This window comes from Lepidothrix coronata, unplaced genomic scaffold, assembly GCF_001604755.1.
Source record: "Lepidothrix coronata isolate B3197 unplaced genomic scaffold, Lepidothrix_coronata-1.0 Scaffold244, whole genome shotgun sequence".
Taxonomy (NCBI): domain Eukaryota; kingdom Metazoa; phylum Chordata; class Aves; order Passeriformes; family Pipridae; genus Lepidothrix; species Lepidothrix coronata.
Genome location: NW_016690424.1, coordinates 950263 through 971505, shown reverse-complemented (window position 1 = coordinate 971505; position 21243 = coordinate 950263). Strand labels below are relative to the sequence as shown.

Below are 21243 nucleotides of genomic sequence, written 5' to 3'. Positions count from 1 at the left end.
AATCACTGTCCAGTAATCACTGTCCAGTAATCACTGTCCAAACGCCACCAAATCTGACACCGCTGCCGCCGCCGCTGCTGCTGCAACAGTTGCAGTCAGGGACTGAGTGGTCGGTCATTGTGGTGCTGTGGGACCACGGGGCTCTGTGACCTCACAGCCCTGCTGTGACCTCACAGCCCTGCTGTGACCTCACAGCCCTGCTGTGACCTCATGGCTGGGATGTGTTCGTGGGGGATGGACCCACCTCTGGGAGGGAGCAGGTCCTGCTGGCAGCTCTGTCCCGGGGCTGGGACAGTCCCACCCACGCTGAGCTCACGGCTCTGCCCTGTGTTCCCAGCACCGGCTCACGGGCAGCGAGAGCTCAGCCTCCCTCAGAGCAACAGGCAGCCACAGCCCAGGGGTTCTGCCCTCCTCGGACACTGTCAGCCACAGCTCCTGAGGCTGAGGAGTGAGGGATTTCTGGCTCCAGACAGATGCCCTCCTGTAGGCAGCTTCCAGCCTGGAGCCCAGTTTAGCACCGTGGGGGGTCCCAGGGCTAGCGAGGCACTTCTGTTTTATGGGAAAGATGGAGCCTTTACCATTTCCTCTTCATGTGAAATTTAAGGGACTGTATCAAGTAACCTGATGTCGTCTCACTGTTAAAAACTGAGGCAAAGAAGGCACGAAGGACCTCAGCCTTTTCCTCCTCTTTGGTGACTGTATGCCCCCTCCCTGTCATGTCCAATAACCAATGAAGGCTTTCCTTGGCTCTCCTTTTGTTATTAATGTATTTATAAAACTACTTTTTATTATCTTTTACACTGGACTAATTTTCTTTCTACATGACCTAATGACATCCTTACACACTCCTGAGTTGCCTGCCTCCTTTTCCAAAGCTCATACACCCCTTTTCCCCAGCACGGTGCTACAGCTCTAAGGAACCCAGAACTGACAGAACACACTCCTTTGCCAGCTGATTCAGAACTACTGAGGGTGGTATTGAGTTTGCCAGAGCACACATCTGTCATTCGGTGCAAGAGCACTTTGTGACCTAAATTCCTTATTCCAACCACACTGCTCCCAAGTGGTCTGAGCACCAGGAACGAAGGGACACAGTCACAGGCAGTGATTAAAGGGGTGACCCCACTGACAAGCGCAGCCAGTGATTTTACAGATTGTGGTGTTCAATAAACATCTTTACTTGAAAAATTGCAACTCTGTTTATTAGGGATCTGTAGGTAAAGAGAAACAGCTTAGTCCCGGAGGCCTTTGCCACTCCAGGTTACTCTGGAAGAAACATCTATTTGTTTAAAACAGGGCAATCTGCAAGAGCAGGACACAGCCCCAACCTCACCCAGCAGGGACACCCTCCAGGGTGATGCTGGGCAGTGACAGCAGTCTGGACAAGCAACTCAGGGAGTACAAACCCAGGGAACAACAGGCAATGTGCACCCGTCACCCCAAATATAATGGCCTTCCGAGGGAAATGTGGCCAGCAAGTATTGGCAAATGCTGTTGAAATGTGTCACTGGATAAAACCGACTCTGCAGCGACAGTTCAGAGGTGGCTGAATTCTGCCTGGAGTTAGCAAGAGGGGGCAGGTAGGGGAAAAACTGTGTCTCATAATATTAAAATTAAACCTTTTATATTTCTCATTAAAATCTACTCTCTCATGAGGCTTTTCTGACAACAATGACAGCTTGTATTTAAATAACCCCCCTATTTATTGTTTTCAAAAGCCAAAGCACAGCAAAGGAGTCAGTGTAAGGTGTATGACCAAGGTCAAGAACAGAACACGGAGAAGTTCTGATAAAATTCAAGGTAAAACACAATGAAACCACCCTCAGAGACAAGGGAAAGAGACACATACACATGTAATAAGGCAACCTGAGCTTTAAGCAAAATCTCTTTATTTATCCTCTTGATATGAAGTTGTGTTTATAAGTCTTATTTTATACAGTTACATCTGGTAAACTCATGAAATAACAGTTATTAAGGTATTAAATACTTGAGTTGCAGAAAATTCCCCCCTGATTTACATTCCTCTGTATTTGCTGGCAGGGAGGTGGTCAGAAGGTCCTGTCCAGGGGGTGGGAGCAGATGTAGGATCTCTTCTCCAGGATTTGCTTTGCAGCTTTTTTAATGGAATCATCCAGGTTCTCATCTGCATCTGCAGAGAAACAGAAGGAAAGTCAACTAAAGTACCATAAATAGCTGTTCTATGTTTCTTTCAAAAAGCATTGGAATACAAATGCAATGTATCTGCACCTGAGTGCCAGGAAGGAATTTAACACTCTCCTCTGAAAAAGACTGATTACTGCAGACTGAGTTTCACAGAGCCAGTGCCTGACTGGGTGGGAATTCCCAAACAGACCAAATCCCTAATTTCTATCAGTTCCTTTACAGGAGTATTTGCTAGTGATAGACTTTTTATTCCTTAATAAAAGAATCCCAGCCGTTTGCTTTAGCTGTGGAATGAAGAGACTCTTCAGAGGTTCCAGCTCTGTTCCTTGTCTGAATGAAAGGCAGAGCAAAACTATTCTGTTGGTCACATCAAACCCATGTTCTTTTGACCACAGCCTATGAAAGACATAAGAATGTAAAAATTATTTTATAGAACTTACATTTTTCTAACTGAGCCATAGCATAATTATTCTTGAAATACGCTTCTGTGCAGAAGATATTTGTGAGAAGCACCTGGGAAAAGAGGAAAACTGCGTTGAAAACTAGGGAAGGAATTTCACAAACAAAACAATTTAGTAAAAATACAGTACTTTAAACTTCTAAAAGTCATTTTTTCCTTGATAATGGAGCCCTGCAAACCAGTCATGTACAGTCCCTTGGACCCTAGAGCTGCTGAGGGTCAAGGGCAACTCAAAATTGGCTAAAGAGTGATTGGGAATCAAAACACAACAGGGCTCACACACACACAGAGTCTCAAGGCCAAAACCAAAGGTTAATTTGTCCTGTAGCATAACTGTTACCATGAAACTTGAAATGAGCTCCTGTATCATCACTTTACTGTCATTAAATGTACTGACACAACAGTGTTGTGATTATGTTCGTATTCAGGATTATATGGAAAGAGTTTGGGAGAACTGCAGGGCATGAGCAGGTTTAAGAGAATGTGCAAATCTGTAATTAGTTTATAAATGTCTGTGTGTGTGTTAAAGAAGTATTTTAAACACATTGATAGTGTGGAACTCAACGTTCAGAGCCCTGAGAGGCAACTGGTTACTGCACCCTGGAACCAACGGGTTTGGCAACACCCTGGGGCACCGCTGGCTTTCTGGCAGAGTTTGCAGTGAATCCTTTACAAAAGCAGTGTGTGGTGCTCCAAGGAGCACAGCCAGGGAACGGGAATGGGAATGGCTGCCCCAGGACTCACCTCGTGGTCGTGGTTGCGCAGCCCGATGCTGACGGAGCGGCTGGCCCTGGAGATGGCAGCTGTCATGGCATACAGGTTAATCACGATGTCTGCCACCCTCTTCAGCACCAGCTGCTCCTCCACGATTGTCTAGAAGAACAAAAATTATTATTAGCTTCACTTAAAGCTTTAACCAAGCGTTACATTGTTCATACTTTGTGTTTAGTCCATATTTATTTAGCATAAGCACGTTCTACCCTCAGTTAAAAAGTTTTCAATTAACTATTACCCTTCCTGGCTGCAGCCAAGAGCAGAACTGCTGTGTCCCAGACCACTCTGCTAAATGCCAAAAATCACTGAAATTTAGGTATTAAAGATACTGCTAAAAATATGTGCTGAGGTAAGTGCAGTGTGGCAGAACCTGGTCAGAATTCCCAGAACACATCGGATTAACTGCCACAACATGGAAAATCCAGGGTATTCCACATGCAGGCTCTCCTGATGGAACTCCAGCACTGTGCATGGGGTTGATTGGTTTGCTGCACAACGGGGATGAACAGCACAAAGTCACAACCTGCTGGGGCAGCTCCTCATTTGGGAACGGGAACTGGGTTCCAGTGGCTGCTCACAGCAAAGGACTTCAAACAGTTGCTGCAGCAGGATTTGGCTTACAGAAGTAGAAGAAAACAACTAATTCACTGAGATTGCCTGGGCTTTGGTTTTGGTTTTGAAAACATAAATTGTCCATTACATTGAGTACAGAATTTCAGCGTGTTTTCTCACATTCAGTGACAATGTGTGGTGTGAAGGAAGTCCTGGCTCTGGCCACACACTCCAGATGCCAGTGAGGCCTTGAGGATAAACTATTCAGTAACAAACAGACAAAATAATAGTTACCTTGCCAAACCTAGTTAGCAGGCCCCTGACTGTAGTTCCAAAATAATAAATGTTTTCTTCAAGTTTCTTGCCACTCTCCTATAAAATAAAACAGAAAATACAAGCATTTGAGTAGTTCTGTAAGGGAAAAAAGCAGTACACCCTCACCCCCTTTAAACAGGACAATAGATTTTCTCTTGGTCTTTTTTTAGCAGTCATCCAATTCGCTTCTGAAAGCCAGACAAGGCACTATTCCTCCTCTATAAAACATGCATTAAAAATTGCTAGATTTTACTTCTGGTAACTTTTCAGCTTAGACTTATACTTACAAAAACAACTAACAGAACATCCCAGGAAAAACATACCTTATCTTTTTGCTATTAACAGAACGATCATTTTGGTCATAAAAATGATTTACTAAGTGATTAAGCAAGTATGTGTATATATAGTTCACAGGAATTCTTACCTGAAACTGTTAAACAGGAAGAAACCCTTGGTTTGTGTCAGACCTTACTATGAAGGGCATACAAACAAACTTTAGTTCATACAACTTACTAAAATGAATATCAGCCTGGGTTTTGTCTAAATGCAGACTGAGAGCAGCCTTCATTCTCCCTGTATCCTATAATAAACCAGCTATAACTGACTTCTCTACCCTGCAATATTTTACATTGTAAATGCCACTGTTCCTGGGCACATGGTTTGTTTTGCCAGGCCAGGAGATGAGGCTGAGAGGAGCAGCAAAGGAAAGCAAAGCTGAGGAGGAGGAGCCCTGGCCCCGCCTCACCTGCAGGCTGGGATGCACCACCCCGGCGTCCCCCACCAGCCCCAGATCCACCTTCCGGCCCATCGAGTCTCGCATCTTGTTCACAAACTCCCCCAGGGCCACGCCCACGTTGCCTTTCTTGATTTCTCTGGAATGTTGGGGAGAACACAGCTGATAAGCAAATTCCAGGAGGTTCAGTCATAACCAGCTGAAACTCTAAATGCTTTAGCAGAACACCTGCAGTTTGTCTGGGAATCACCAAGTGATCCATTTTACTCTGAAGTCTGGAGAGCAATTATGGAGCCTTAAAAGTCACCAGCTCCTCCCCAACACCCTCACAAGGAATTCCAGGGACCAGCTACTCAATATGCACAATACAGCTGTTGTACCAACACAACTGTGTTCAGATTTAACATTTGCATTACTGGTCTTGGAAGAAAGACTTTTACACCAGCTGTAATTCCAAGATAAGATGCATTAAAGGCCAAGATTCCTAAATCTATGAACCATCCAATTAAAAAGACAAAAAGAGACCCCTGTTAACTACCTTTTACAGGCAATACATTGAAAATACTGAGGTTTTCCTACAGTTTCCCCCTCTTATCTATAAAGTTATCAGATTCTGATTAAAATAATAAAAACTATGAACAATAAATAAGAACATACTTAATTTTGTCAGTTAAGATTTTGCCTGCATGTTGCATACCCGTCAGTGCAATATACAGTCGCAGGATCTCATTTGTTCCCTGTAAAAAACAGCATAGAAAGGGAAGTCAGTACCAAACACAAAGTACTTTTAGTATTTTAAAAACCCCAGATATGCTGTGATCATATTTTCTATACTTTTTCTTCTCCTAAAACTGCTTTCAGTGTCTAAATAACTTGTAGTTTGCCATGGAATGTTCTAAAATGCATTTGGGCTTGTAAGATGGAAGATGATCAGCACCTGTAAGGAAAACACACCTGTGCCAGAGGCTGCCCCCAGGTGAGGTTGCCTGGAGCAGAAACAGGAGCCGGGGAGGCAGAACAACAAGCAACAAAGGCTAAACAGTCTATCAATTATTTTTATTAAAGTCTTTGCAGACAGGTTCTGCAGGCAACTATAAAGTTGATAATATTGAGTGCTTTCCAAGCACCTTTCCATTGTTCCAGTTTTACAAGATGACTCTTCCTCCACCCCTAAGTGTTTGCTGTCTTTTGCTTTACCTCAATTTTAATTCTGATTTCATGTAGCTGTGCAGAAGTCGAGCCCCTCATTATTAAACATACAAATGCATCATAATGAAAAAGAAACTAGACTAAACGCATTTTGAGTGAAAAAAGTTGTGCATTGTTCCAGCGAAGGAACATTTAAAAAGTTGTAGAAGAGCTCCAAATGAGCTGGATTGAAGGAATTCCAATGGTGGAATGGTTTGTTTTTTAAACAAGACTGCCTATAACTATCCAAAAGATCTTCTCTGCTTCAACCAGTCCAGGACATGCTCCTTATGTGTGGTTTTAGATGTTCCTGTCTGGAATGTCTGCCAGACTCATGGACAGCCAGCCCTGCAGGGAGCAGGACAATGACCTGACAGGCTGGTTGGGTTTGTCCTTCCATCCCCAAACACAGGTATTTATTTGCAGGACCACCTGCCCCTCAGGTGACTGAGGTGACTGCCATGCACTGAGCTCACATGGAGAACGTGCAGGACTTGGCAGTTGAGATCTTTGCTGTCCTGGCACCAGGAGGTAAATGATCATTCCCACACAGCCCACCAAGAGAAATCAGCCTGGCAGTCTGACTCAGATGTGCAGCTGATGATCACGGACAATCCAGCCTGGAAACAGAATAAACTTCGCAGCCTTTTTTGTTTTTTAAATAAGTGCCCATCAATAAGTTAATGAAACTTCTAAACTAATCTTTTATGAGTTTCCCTGCTTCACTTGTGAGAAGCACACAAGAGGAAAGGTTACTCCAGCCTAGGCACCAACAGAGCAGCTCAGCCACAAAATCCCAAAAAATCCTATTAGAGACACCTTGTACCAAATCCTATTGCTTACACTAGAACAGATGAAGCAGCAAAAAAGCTCCAAAATATGCTTGACACAAAGCACCCTCCTGAGGCTCCTGCTCAGGCAGTTGCAGTGCTCTGATTTCACTGTGAGTTCCTGTGCAGTTACAGCTATTTACTGACCAGAGACTGAGGAGTTACTCTGGTCAACCAGAAGAGTTTTAGGCTTTTATGCTAATTTAGAATCCTTTAGTCTGTTCAAAGAAGCAACCACCCAAGCTGTGAATTGGGATGTTTTTTTCTGATGACAGTGTCTTTAAAGCAGCTGTGTATTTTATTAAATCATCCAGCAAAACTCCAAATATTTAAGAAACTTTAAATACCCTACCAATGTGTTCATATCACTGTATATATATACATATACACACACACATATATATATATATAAAAATCACCAGTTTGTTGTTTCCAGGGGCAAAGCTGGTGCCAGTTCCTGCTGTAACTCGTACTTGGGGGTTAGTATATAAAAGCCATCATAGCTTATTGTACTAGAGGAAACTACTCTCCATATCTCCAAGAAGAGCAAGGTTAGTTCTGCAGTCTTACTCTCCTGCAGATTCTGCAGCTAAAGGAATGATGCCTGGTCAGCCAAGCCCTGGGTTTCTGCTCAGGCTGACAGCTGTGAGTGTGAACTGCAGTTCACAGCAGCACTGGCACTGGGTACTCACCTCAAAGATGAGCAGTATCCTGGTGTCCCTGAGGTAACGTTCGTAGGGATAATCTTTCATATAGCCAAGGCCTCCCAGGATCTGCAGAGCTTCACTCACACAGGCCCAGGCACCTTCAGAGCTGAACACCTGCCAGGGAACAGGACTTGAACCATCAGGAAATACAGAAGAGAAATCAGCAGCAATACAGGACACGCTTCTCTGGGGGTGTATTTACATGACACTGCTGTAATACTTTATACTGCTGTTCCACCAGTCCTGTTAACCTGCCTGAAATAGCAGCCCCGTGGGGTGTAAACTTTGGTTAAACTCAGTGCCCTTGCAATCCACAAGGAAGTCTCTACCAGGACATATTCTGGGGAGAGGGGCAGCCATACACCGGCAGAAGAGCTCCAGGCTGGAGCCTTTCATGCTGCCCAGGCTCACCAGAACACAGATTTCTGCACTGACCACACTGCAAGGGACCATCGGTGGGGCTGGAAATGAGGGAGGGAGCCCTGGGCAGGGACACACCAGCACACAGGGCCTGGTTCTCCCTCAGGATTGATGCTGCAAACATGGGACAGGAGCACTTGGCCAGGCTGGCAGTGGAACTGTGACCAAGTGTCTCTGTGCTCTTGTGAGGCCTCACCAGAGGCTCAGGAGGGCCATGACATTCCCAACACGTGTCTGCAGCTTGTATTTTGTGTGGTGACAAAAGCCCGAGTCTGAGGTAATTAATGGTATGTGGGCTACAGAGAGAACAGGAATGTTTATTTGTTCTTCTGGCTGAGGTTTTTCTATCACTTGTCTAAATGCAACCCCTGAGCCTTTGAGCACTTTGAGCACATAGACCGAAACACCGGAGTCCTTCACTAAATCTACCTGATCCTCACCTTGACCATGGCTGCCTCCACGGAGCAGTCTGGGAAGCCTGGCCTGTCCATCATCCCTGCAGTGAGGTAAGCCATACTCTCCATTACATATGCTTTCACAGCCATAAAACAAAACTTCTCCTGTCAAACAGCAATGTGAGGAATCACACAGAAATTCAGGGGCAAAATCCCACAGTCAAGCCTCCAACTTGAAAACACAATGCAGTTTCCACACGTTTATTATCAAACACTAATCAATAAAAAGTTCTACTGCAAAACAATCATGAACAATAAAAAAATAAATATCTTTATTTATTTATCATTCTAGACATTTAAAAGATCATCTGTGCTACATTTCCATAAATCTAAGACTTCTAGCAAATTCTTTAAACCACTCTGCCAAGATACCCCCAACATAATCTGTGTCCTTGCACTCAGAGGTTTAGGGGTTTCGTTTTTTATTACCTGAATTAATCCAAATTGGCTGAGTCTCTTATTGAACTGTTTCCTGGTACAAGCATATTCTGATGTCATTTCTTTAAAAAAAAAAAAAAAGAAAAAATCCATCTCAGAACAGCAGAACTAGAACTGTGACAGACCATGGTGCCTTTCCCCATGGTGACACCTCAGTCTACACCAGTAACCCCCACTTTGGGAAAAACACCCTCAGTGATGGTGTTGATCCAGTCTGGGACCAGCCTGTCAAAGGCTTCTGAACCTGAGCCCGAGGTGTGAGCCTGTGCTCTTAGAGAAGTAATCAATTTTGCTGCAAATCTGTTGCTATTTTGGCTAATTATTGGCAGTATTATTCCTTATTACTGTGCCTAGCTTTGAGCCAATTATTCAAGTGGAGGTTCTGTGTGAGATTACACCTCCTGAAAGCAGTAGCATAGAGGCTTTTCTCTTAGGAAGAACATTTTACCTCAGAAAAATTCAACAGAGGCAATAACCTTCCATTGCGTGAACTGACAAAAATCTTCAGTGTAAAGCCTCTGTAAACAGGCTTTTAATAACCACTTAAGATACATATTTTAGTGCTTTAAAGATGTCATGACTGACAATGCAGCAGTGCTGTGATCCAGACTCATGCTCCCACCCTGCATTCTCTCCCTCAGGCAGATGAGTTCCTGCACTGCAGAGCACCCAGCTCACCCACCTATCAACTTTTTAATCATTCCAGCAGATGCACTGCCCATGCTGAATCTTCCACTGTTTAGGATATTCATGGCAACCTGGGAGGAAAATGAATGGGGGTTAGGCAACATTCTCCTTAGATCACAATGGTTCCTTCTATCTTGCTTCACGCTTTAATGCTTCCCTGCATTTCATTCCTCACTGGAACACACTTCCTGGCCTGGGACACCTGCCCTCAGTGAGCCAGCACAGCATTCCAGGGGAAACACTTCAAAACTGGGCTTTTACTGTCACTCACTACATCAAATTTTATATTTGAAATAGTTTTCAGAGACTGATGATCCAGTGACCTGGAAATAATCTCTATTCAAAGTACATGAAGGTAAAATGTAGATAAAAATGTCTTTATCTGCAGCTAGATAAACAACATTCCAACTAGACAGCACTGCTCTGGTTTATAAAAAAATGAAGAAAACCACAATATTGTTTGATTATATTATTTATATTTATAAAATCCCCTGCAGCTGACCTGCAATGGATGATCTCTGCTTCAGATTCCTTCCAGCAACATACCACAGAAGGGAACAAGAATGAAAGGTGTAGAAATGAAATACAGATCAATAATGGACAAAACCAGATTTTGGAATATAGTGTTAATGTTTCTTAGCAAGAGACACATGGGTGACAGGTCAAAACATCTAACAAAGAATTTATTGTTCCTACATTTTAACTTGTGATAACTAGATCTCAAGAGGAAAACAAAAACCTTCTTTTAATCTTTACTACATTTAAGAAAATTATTTCATTTAACATTTAGGACTGGACTTGGCTGCTAGAGGAAGAGTAAGACACTGAGAAGGACCAGTAAGAGCAAAGGGACTGGTGGTGTCTTTACTGGTGTCCCATTTCCATGATGGCAGGAAGAGCAGCCAGTGCTGGGGCAGCTGGTCAGGCAACTCCTGTTCTTGTTTCCTTGTGCAATAATCCAACCCTGGAAAACCACCTGACAGCCAGGGGACCTTGGACAGGACCTGGGCTTTCCTGGAACCATTGCCTGTTCCACTCATTTCTCACTCTCCCTTTCCTCACAGTTCACAGTTGTGGCTGTAGGAAACAGCAGGTGACACTCCCTGACTGAGCTCAGGCTCAAGAAGTCCCTCCCTTTTCTGAAGGGAACATCACACCCCAAAAAGCAATCAAAACCCCACAAAGAGCAGCACCAGCCTCTCTAACTGCACTGGGATACACAGAGACCTGACATTCCAGGGAAGCCAATTTACACAAGCACAGCAGGGAGGAGCAGTCTTTCCTCAGGACCCTTCAGTGTGGCAGTGCTCAAACTGCCCACAGGGAAACTGCAGTACAGGGGACAAAAACAGTCTCCTTCAGGCTTTTAAAAATCATCAGTAGTTACTGTCCACTGCTTACCTTAAATCCTCCTCCAACTTCTCCAATTACATTTTCTACAGGCACTTTGGTGTTTTCAAAATGTACTTCGCAGGCTGAAACACAAAATTAGCAGCTGTTCAAGTATGACACAAAAATATTTAAAAAACATTCAGGAACATAAGTCAGTATTTGTCACAAGAAATGAAGGTTTCCTAATGCATTGTTTATGACAGAATTATACATGCTTTGCCAGAGAAGTGAGAATTTGGGAAAAGGCTGTTGACATCAATGACTGATGTAAAACATTAAAAATGTAATTACTGTACATTGTGTAAACAGAGAACTACAGTTGTGTCTTTATTTTGTCTCAGTTCTAAGGAACTGATTCAGGAGTCAAGTCCAGGAGACAGATGGTGAAAAGCTGTAATCATTAATAAGCTTAAGAAGAACTGATGAAGTCTTCTAGATTGAAGCTTTTGGCTACTGAATCTCCTGAGTGATTTCTGTCACTGCCCAGTGAGGAAACCTGCACAATATGGATTTCTTATTTCAGATCCTGCATTAGGAAGGGCTCATAGGAAAAGTCAGGTAAAAAACCATGAAACTTACACTGTTATATGGAATAGATACTGATCTGCTTCTGAATTAGGTGAACTAAACTAAATAAACCATTAAAATATTAAACTCATTTCTGTTAGCAACTCTAAGTGATTCTTACTATTGGAGCCTCGAATGCCCAACTTATCCTCAGGCTTCCCATGGGTGACTCCCCCAAAATCCCGCTCCACGATGAAAGCAGTGATTTTGTCTTTCTTCTGCCCATCTTTATCCACAATCTCTGTCCTGGCAAACACTGTGAAAATACTTGCAAGGCCACCGTTGGATATCCAAACCTGTTTTAAGAGAGGAAAGAAGTGTAAGAAATACATTTGTTCTGGTTTTGTGAGCACTGTTCTCAAGGGTTTCGTAACAGACTGGGCAGAGAACAGAGTGGTGAAATATTGCTGCTTCTTCCCTTAAATTCTAATGAGTGTCTGCTACTAGTTTTGCCTCTTGTGCACACGTTTCCAAGGAGAGCTGACCACAGGTGGTAAGTTTAGAGCACCTATAAACCCAGGTTTAATATCAGTATGAACTGAATTAAAATCCACGGTGCATTTCCCCAAAGCTTGGATGCCCTGCTGCTTGCAGCATGTGAGGGAGACGAGGGAAGGCAGACTGCAGAAATCCTGTGCCCAAAAATTTAACTCTGATGAGAAATTCTCTGATCAGGCCACATTTCTGTACAGCCTCTCCTACAGGTGGGTCTCTTCACATCACAAACACATCAACAACTACAGATCAAGTCTGCAATGTATCCCATACTGCTGAAGCCAGTACATCTCTACATTTCTTATTTTCTTATGCTGTATTTTACCATTTTTTCTTTTAGCAGAACTGTTCCAAGCAGCCCCATTTCCAATTAAATGTAAAGTTTTCTTTTACAAACACCTACAAAATCCGGCCTGAAGAATGGAGAGAGAGGAAAACATGAGTTTAGGTTTGTTGGTGCCTATGCTGTCACAGAGGGGGCTAATTAACTAACTAACTAACCAACAACTCTGAAGCTGAACCCACGAGCTGGTGATAGAGAAGGAACTTAGGAGTGGGTTTCTACTTTCCTACCAAGAATTTAGTGCAGTTATTCCCTAACAGTGCTTTTCTAGTCTCTTTGGCCCTAAACCAACCCGGGGTGTCTTTTTGACACGGTCAGTCTTCACCAGCTTGGACACCTCCCAGTTCAAGGCAGCTGCCACACCAGCTTCTTCCTTAGCCAGACTGATGGCAAAGCTGCAAAGGACACTGACATTTGCTGTGCGCTTGGAACAAAAGCCTGTCCTATTTCCAGCCTGGCACTGGGTACCTTGGAGCCATTTAACAGGAAGTATTTCCCATCTTCACTGAGGGTTGCTCTGGTCTGGATGGATGCAGCATCACTCCCACTGAAAAACAAACGAGTTATTAATGTTTAAAGAAATAAACACGTTTTTAAAAACAAAACTCCCCTCTTCACATCCTTCAAAAAGGAGAGTTTACAGGTCTGTTAAATAGCAGTATATAAATATTAGTTTTTAACTAACAATGAAGCTTACCCATTCAACAGCTCCAAAAGTTACCTGAGGGGACATTCCTGCTCGTTACCATGTCTGTTATCACGCTTAGGACCTGACCAGAGTGTTCACAATGCCACATAAGCAGGTTTTTTTGAGCTGCATGTCGAGCTATGTGAACACACAGTGAAACTGTTATCCTAAAACACACCAAGTTCAACAAGTCTAAGTCGTTCTTCAAAAATTCACACCCTGGTTTTATATCTCATGTGAAAAAAGGTTCAACAGAAATGAAAAATAAATGTGTGACAGTCTCTATCAAAGAGCACTTGGGCACACCAAATACCTTCTACAGGAGCAAAATCAGCAAGCAAATTACAACAATGCAATCAGAAGTTTACACTCTGTGATTAAGTTCACCCTCCCTCTTGCATCACCACCTTACTCCATAACTTAACAAGCAGCTCAGTCTCCCCCATGAAAGAAGTTTCCTCCTCCACAAATCACAATGCCACAAGGCTCACTTGGGGTGTTCAGCTGCAGACAAGGGTGAAGTTCTCAGAACAGCCAGAGCTCAGCTGGTATTTTAATAGGATTAGATTGCTAAAGTTCAGTTCTAAAGATGATTGGTCTGTGCACTAGAACTGAGATCTCTAAGAAGACTGAAGCTAAAGACCAGAAATCTTTTTAAATAACACTGGAGTAGGAAAGATGTCAGAAGAATTCCAGAACATGGCTGGCCCTTGTTTTTCTCCTGTGTGTTACTTATGAGTCCCTTCAGTGGATTGCTTGGTTAAAATATCTGTACTAGTTTAACTTTCACCTGCAAGTGGGACAGCTTTTAGAGGGTCACAGGCCAGCTCAGGACCCTTGAATAAAACCATCCCTGAGGTCTGGGAGCAACAAGAAAATCAGCAATTAATCAAACACTGACTGGAGGTCATTTGAGCAGACAGCAGCTCAAGAAAGTTTCAGGCTGCAGTTTGCATGGACAGGCAAGATTCAACTTCAGACACTCAGCTGGTCTCAGTCCTTCCACCAGTTTCCTTTACAGGCTCCCTGAGCGCTTTCCACAAAACTGTCCCTCTTCTGCACTAATACATTTGCAACATTAGTGACAGTCAGTGAGTAACTGTAACAAATACCTTATCTTTGAAAAGCTGCTGCTACAAAGATCCCTCTTCTGAACTCTAAGTAACACCCAAAATTCTTCCCATTATTTTTTTTATCTCCTTGAATACAGGTTTTTGTAACTTTGAACAAGAACTGAAAGCATCCTAGAACAGTCACAGCACATTACTTCTGACATAGCATGAAGTATCCTTTCAATTCATATTTAGTAATGCCAGAAATGAAGGAAATGAAATCCTGGGATGGGAACAACAACAGTTAGGGGTTTCATGGAAACTGCCACAAGTAGCACGTTGGGGAAGGAGTAATTAAATGGTCTGAAGTGTACCTTTAAAAACTAAAAATAAAACCCTGATTTGTACACTGAAGCCACAGGCCCCAAATAATAAAGACTTAATGTATTAATGAAGATGACAACCATAACCCCCTCTGGGTGCTGTGTGGAGGTCGGGTGGACCCCAGGCAGTACCTGCCGGGCTCGGTGAGGCAGAAGGCTGCGATGTGCTCCCCTGAGGCCAGCCTGGGCAGGTACTTGGCCTTCTGCTCCTCAGTGCCAGCAATGAGGATTCCCTGCACAAAGAATCAGCACAAAACTGCTCAGCATCAGCCTGTGGAAAAAGACACGAAGCTGACCAGCTTCACCAAGTTCAGAAAGCTTTACTTGCACGTTTTATGGATAACAAGGGACAGTTTAAGAAACAACAGACTTCATTACTTATCAGACACTAAAGTATTTTAAATTAGCATTGTCTGCTCAATTCCATGAGGAATTTTTTCATGAACTTACTTCTCTTTCAAGCTTCAGACACCATCCATCCACCAGTAAAAGGCTGTATTATACAGCAAACAAAAATTCACATGCTTGCTCTTGGGTGAGTTTTCTTCTCTAAGCTCCCCAGCCTGCAGCCTCATCCAGCTAGACAAAGTTTCACCCTCCTGAACTCTCTGCATGGCTGATACTGGTCTCCATAATGTTACCCCCTGTGATACTTTATTTACTTCAATATTTATTCTAGCTACATTCACCCAGTTTGCTCAATTAAAAAAACCTTGGATATTTAGAGCATTTTTTCTAAGAATTCTTAGCTCTGTGTTTCCTGAACTCGTCATTTTCTTGTGTACTTCTTGTTCAGTCTTTCTGCTGCATGAGAGCCACTGGCAGAGGGTGCTGGGGACACCAACAACCAATGCTCCACCTGCTTGATGCTTCACTGGTGATTCTGATTTGTTGTACCCACACTGCACATTTTCCATGCCAGTTGTGCAGAACTCCTGGACCTAAAAGAGCAGCATTACCTTCAGCCCAATAGCCTGATGTGCTGCCAGAGTGACTGCAATGGATCCATCCAGGGAAGTGATCTCTCCCAGCCGGGCGTACATGGTGTTTGACAGGCCCAGGCCACCTGCAACAAGAAGAACAGTTTATTTGAAGGAGATATAACTTGCCCTTTCCCCCCAAAAAATCCCTTCCAAGTACAGGAACATTAGGAATGTAACACTGTTAACTGGAGAGAAACAAAACTGGATAGTTTGTTCCCAAGCAGACTTCCAAACTGGTACTAGACAAGGGTAAAATCTAACACTTCAAAAATGTCTTTAATAAAAAAATGTGAATATACCAAGAAACAAACCTGACACCAGCACATGCTTCCTGGAGGAAGCAGGATAAATCAAAGCTGTACGTTTATGAGTCCAACGTTCAGCAATTTTACGCTGTCAGGACCAAAAGTCCTGCTCGCTGTCATTTAAGATAATTTTATATATTACTGGTGAATAAAAAATTTAATCTAATCAAGATAATAATCTTTTGTAACAATTTTCTACGTGGGACAGTGCTGTAAGTCAGGGTAACACGTTCCTTACTCCTGCAGATGTCTCGACAGCCCTGCTGGTGTGTGTACGCTGAATAAACGCAGCACCAGTCCCTGATACCATTAACTCACATCCCTGCCTCATACACCCTTCCCCTCACACAGACTAAGAACACCCATATATGGATTAACTCTCACACTCCCCCTGTACTCTGACTTCTTTTCCCCTTTCCAAGCAGTGCTGGGCTCAGGATTCAGCCTGGAGAATCCTGATGATGTGCACAGCAGTAACTCCAGTGATGCCCTTGTTAGAGCTGATATTCCATGATCCACATGAGCTTCGTTTTCCCCATTAAATTTCTGTACTTCAGTGCTTCTGGCAAAGAGGCCACTTTTACAAACCATGATGAAAAACACTGTGCAGTGCACAAAGCCCTGATTGCTTTGACTGAAAGATTTTAAAATATGACAATGCCAGCACCAAAAATAAATCATGTTTAACCTACAAAAAATGGGGAACAACCTCATCAGAAGTATATCATTTATGGTGCAGACTAGAGGAGCTTGTTTAAGCTGCTTTCCACGTTCTGGTTTGATCCAGCATCTAAGTTTACAACACCACAAGCCTTTGATTTTCCACAAGTGTGCTGAGTGGGTTGCAAATTTGCAAACTGGTAGCTGAGAGAATATTATTTCTTAAGCATCAAAACAACAAGAACATGTTATTAAATTAAAGTATGACTTCAAAGTTAAATACATTGCCTTTGAGAGTCTTTAAAAAAATAGAGTGGGAAATGTATTTTTAGTTAATCAATAGTAAGTTACACTTCCAGTGTCATGGTGGTTCCTAATGCTCTGCTTTGAGCTCTGTCCTTTGTTCCCTGCCTCCAACACCTCCTTTCTATGGACAGGAACATCCTGCCTTCTTCCAACATACTTCTTAACTCCTAAACACCTCTCTCTCCCCACCTGGGTTAAGGTGCTCTGTCCAGATCCTTCTCCTCCCAAGACACCATCCTGAAGAGCAAACCTTGAAAGAGCTGGCAAGCCTCTTCTCTACCTCACCCTCACGCCACCCTGCCTAGTTCTGCACACACATGAAAAACAGTTAATAACATTTTTTATGCATTTCAAAAGCATTAATTAACAGTTAACCAGAGACCACACCATGTTACAGCATATGCCACTTGTCTGATACACTTTAATGAATTTGTATATAGACAAATTGAAACCAGTGCAGCACAGCAACACTAGTTATACTGCCTAACATGATAACAAAATGCTACAAAAAATAACAGTATTACTTTAGCAACAAGTAAATGCTGAAGAATGTCTCCAGCTTTACACAGAATTATTGTAAACACTGAAAAAAATATTTTGTTTCATGCCATTCTGTTCAAAAATGAGGTATTTTCCCCAGTGAAACTGTCTTTCTCTGAGCTTTCTCCTCAACATTCCTTTGCAATATTCTCATTTCTTTATAAATTTCAATGCCAATTTTTAACTTATGAGTAAAAAAAGGATCAAAATTTTCTTGAAAACTCCTTTGCAAGTGCAAGTCCAGTGAGGAATTAATGTCTATGATGCCAATTGGCACCACAATGCCCTTTAGGACATGAACTGTTCAGTATTGCACAGGAAGGATTTTATCCAAAAGCCATCCTTTCAGTAAACAGACATTATACTTTTACACTTCCAAGTGCTCCAGCACATTCCTACCTGCCAGTGACAGCTTTGACAGGTCACTTCCATGAGACACTGCACTTTGGACCCAGCACAAGTTTAAGAACCATCAGCAAGAACAAGTCTCCCAGAATGTCAAGTTTCTCTACTGCATCCAAAAAAACAATCAAAAAGGGAAATGCTATGCCAAGAGGAATTTACACCAGCTAAAATTAGTCATGGCACCCAAGGGAAGGGCACACAGAGCTCCTCACACAGCCACCAGGCATTCCCGTATTAACCAGGGAGAAAGCCCCAGCTCCTAATTCAGCCAAGACCACACATGGAACAGCACAGACACATTTTGCAATGCACCACTAAATACAGACTAACTCCTGGGTTATTCCTTTTGTGACCATGGACTCACCATATTCCTCTGGGATCTGCATGCCAAAGAGACCCAAGTCCTTCAGCCCTTTCAAAGTTTCAGGTGGGATTTTTGCATCTTGATCGATCTTCTTTGAGTCCACTGCAAATACAGAAGGTTTTACCATTTCAAACTGTGCTTCTTAGTGACACAAACCTGTGAGACTGCCCAGGTCTCTGTCAGGGCATGCCCTGAGCCAGCAGCAAAGGGATCTCAGACCTGTCATCAGCCTGAGAGCCCACACCTGAAGAACTGAGCCAACTCCCCACATCCTCCCTGCTGGACTTCTTCTCCAGTCTTCTGAAGGAACTTCAGAGAAGACACAGTGCTCATGACAGATGGAGACAGACTTCTCATCCCCAGCTCCACCAGAATTCATCCTTCTAGCTTCAACCTGATCTTACCAACTGTCCTGTTTGCCCTCATAACATATACAGGAAAAGGACTTGGAAGTGGGAAAAATCTGGGGTTTATTTCATTTTCTCAAACATTTCTATACGTACAGGTTGTATGTGTGCATGTCAGCATATTCCAAGACTGGAATAAGCAAGAGATTCCCAGGATTTTCTACCTGAACAATGGCTAAGTCATGAGGGAAAAAAAAATGAGTTAACTACAAAATCTTGTTCTTAGAAGTTTTTCCAGTTCCTGGGGAATTAAAAGAGCTGTTCTGTACTGTTGCAGTGAAAATAAACAGGAATCATGTTAAGCAGCTCAGGAAGGCTGTAAGCTGCAGCAGAGGGAACACAGCCACCTTTCCAAAAATTACACAAGAAGTAACTCTGCAAAAGCAATGGAGCTTCCTAAAGAAACCTCACATTCACCCCAGTGAAAGGGTGCTGGAACTTCTGTGTGAACAGAAGGGAGGCAACCAGACATTCTGATCTTCTTCTGACAGAAGTTATTCAGAAAGAAAACTTCTTCAAACAACATTTTTTGCTCCCCATGGTAATTTTTTAGCTCCACTGCACCAGATCCTGATCTGTGGAGTGTCCTCAGCTGTCCCAGGGAGAGGGAGAGTTGTGGTGTCAGGACATTGTCAGGTTTCCAGTGACTCTGCTGAGATGAGTTTCCTTTCCCAGTGCCAGTCCCACCAACTTTCTGTTTAGGGCTGCCCTACTGACCTATTTTAACCACACCCCTAAGTTACCCTGAATAACTAAACAGAAATAGTTGGGAATTCAAAGATGAGCAATTTCTACCTGCAGTTAAGACTCCATAGTTTGGCATTTTTATTCCTCCCTTAAACAGCAGGTTTTTTACTCCATAAATTAATTTCCCCAACAGAGCAAAGAAATAAAAAGTGTAATTTGAATAAACTCTTTATTTACTGTCAGTAAGCAGCAATACAATTTTACAGTTAAAATGACCTGTACCTCACAAATTGTGATCTGTGACAATCACTAGCTTCTCCAAACTCCTGCAGTGTTTGGAAACCCAGACCTGGCATCTTTGTCAGTGGGAAGTCTGAGACAATAGTGTTTAACTGCCTCAGAAATTGCTGTCTGTAAAAACCAATTTTGTACAATTGTTCTGGAATTGGCTTATCCATTGCAGCACTAATGGAAGGAACACCCTGCAGCCCTATCTGGAATGCACACGGCTAATAAGACTTTTCCTAAATAGAATCATTAGTCTAATGCTGAAAAAACACAAATACCTTTGATTTTTCCCAATGAGTCATCATTTATTAATATCTCTTCTGAATTTTGCTACAACCAGTCTTAGCAGAGTAAGACATTTAAAAGTTTCAGGAAAAAAAAAATCACAATATATGAAGCGGTAAAAAGTACAGTTCTACTGAGCTAAAACCAATTTCAAATCCTAACCTCTATCCCAGAATTCTTTTACTTCCTGGGGTTTTTTTTCTGGTTTGGAGATTTATGTCTTCTAGTCAGCATCCCACTACTCCACAAAAAAATTCATCAATGGACATGCTGTAGAACCAGCAGCACTACATGACTAGTAATAAATGCATAAAATGACTTAAGTATTTACAGTGTAATAATAATTATTACTCCAGTTAATAATTATTATTAATTATTAACTGCTCCAGTTAAATCATTTTGAACTCAGTAAATCACTTGCATGAATAAAAAACTAATAATATACCTTCTTCATTGAAAAATTTTTCGACAGGTCCAACAAACTGGTTGATCTCTGCCAGTTCTTCATTGGTGATTTCTGGATAAGGGAAAACTTCTTTCTAAAATAAGAGACAATTATTTTGGATTTTTTTAATACATGAATCACACAATTGATATAAAAATTTAAGAACATATGCCTCTCAAATTCTAGATGAAAAGCTGTGAAAATTAAGAATTGTGGAAAATATTCTGAGCCAGGAACAGCCTTATCTGATAAGGCCCAGAGGGCTCAACTTTAATACATACAAAACCACCTGAAAAACAGGAACATTAGGGAGAAATAAAGAGATTTTTAAGAACTATGAGAACAGCAAACCGTAAACCCTGGATTAACAAATTCTGGTTGATACAGTGTTCTGTCTGAAATTTGTCTGGTGGCGTCTCAAGACACAACAAGAATTCCAACCTTTCCTATAAAAAATGTAGGCAGAAGTTTACATGAAGTCTTGATCCTTCAAGTAAAAAGAGAGCATAAACTGCCATAATTTTGTGGAATGCCCAGGGTACACACACCTGTGTTTCCAAAGGGAATTTCCTAAGCTTGCAAGAACAGGCAACTGCGGTTTAAGGCAGCTCTTCAGGTGCTGGTTGTTGGGAACATTTAGAACTCCATGGTGCATTTTGTGTGCACAGGTGCCAACAGATCACTGCAGTTAACCCAGCTCCAGTGGAGGGGCAAGGGAAACCCTGAGAGCAAACAGGCCTGGGCTGCACTGGGGAGCAGTGCAGGAAAGGCAGGTCCTGCCTGACCAACCTGATCTCCCTCTACGACAAGGTGAGCAGCTCAGGGTGTGAGGGAAAGGCTTTGGATGTGAACCTGGATGCAGGAAAGCCTTTGACACCCCCAGCATTCTCCTGGAGACACTGGCTGCTCATGGCCTGGATGGGACA

At 42.6% G+C, this 21243-nt stretch overlaps 1 protein-coding gene across 1 annotated transcript; it reads right to left on the bottom strand.

Annotated features, from left to right (window-relative positions):
- Nucleotides 1-1872: 1872 nt before the first annotated feature.
- Nucleotides 1873-20407, bottom strand: ACAD9 (acyl-CoA dehydrogenase family member 9). Its single transcript, XM_017834899.1, has 17 exons — nt 20318-20407; nt 18206-18307; nt 15602-15708; nt 14775-14875; nt 12988-13066; nt 11803-11977; nt 11124-11197; nt 9718-9793; nt 9027-9097; nt 8583-8702; nt 7708-7836; nt 5655-5734; nt 5010-5136; nt 4244-4321; nt 3368-3496; nt 2604-2676; nt 1873-2149 (listed from the first exon to the last, which is right to left on the bottom strand). The coding sequence occupies exons 2-17, from the start codon at nt 18225-18227 to the stop codon at nt 2049-2051; spliced, it is 1542 nt and encodes a 513-aa protein (XP_017690388.1). The 5' UTR covers nt 18228-18307; nt 20318-20407; the 3' UTR covers nt 1873-2048.
- Nucleotides 20408-21243: the final 836 nt, after the last annotated feature.

What these genes read in the sequence shown, in the direction of transcription:
- ACAD9 (XM_017834899.1), bottom strand. Translation starts at nt 18,227, where the DNA reads ATGCAGATCCCAGAGGAATATG. An exon ending in GCCAATTTGGATTAATTCAG is followed by an intron (nt 8,703 to 9,026) that starts GTAATAAAAAAC and finishes GCTGTTTGACAG; the next exon opens with GAGAAGTTTTGTTTTATGGC. An exon ending in TGCTAACTAGGTTTGGCAAG is followed by an intron (nt 3,497 to 4,243) that starts GTAACTATTATT and finishes TTGTTCTTCTAG; the next exon opens with ACAATCGTGGAGGAGCAGCT.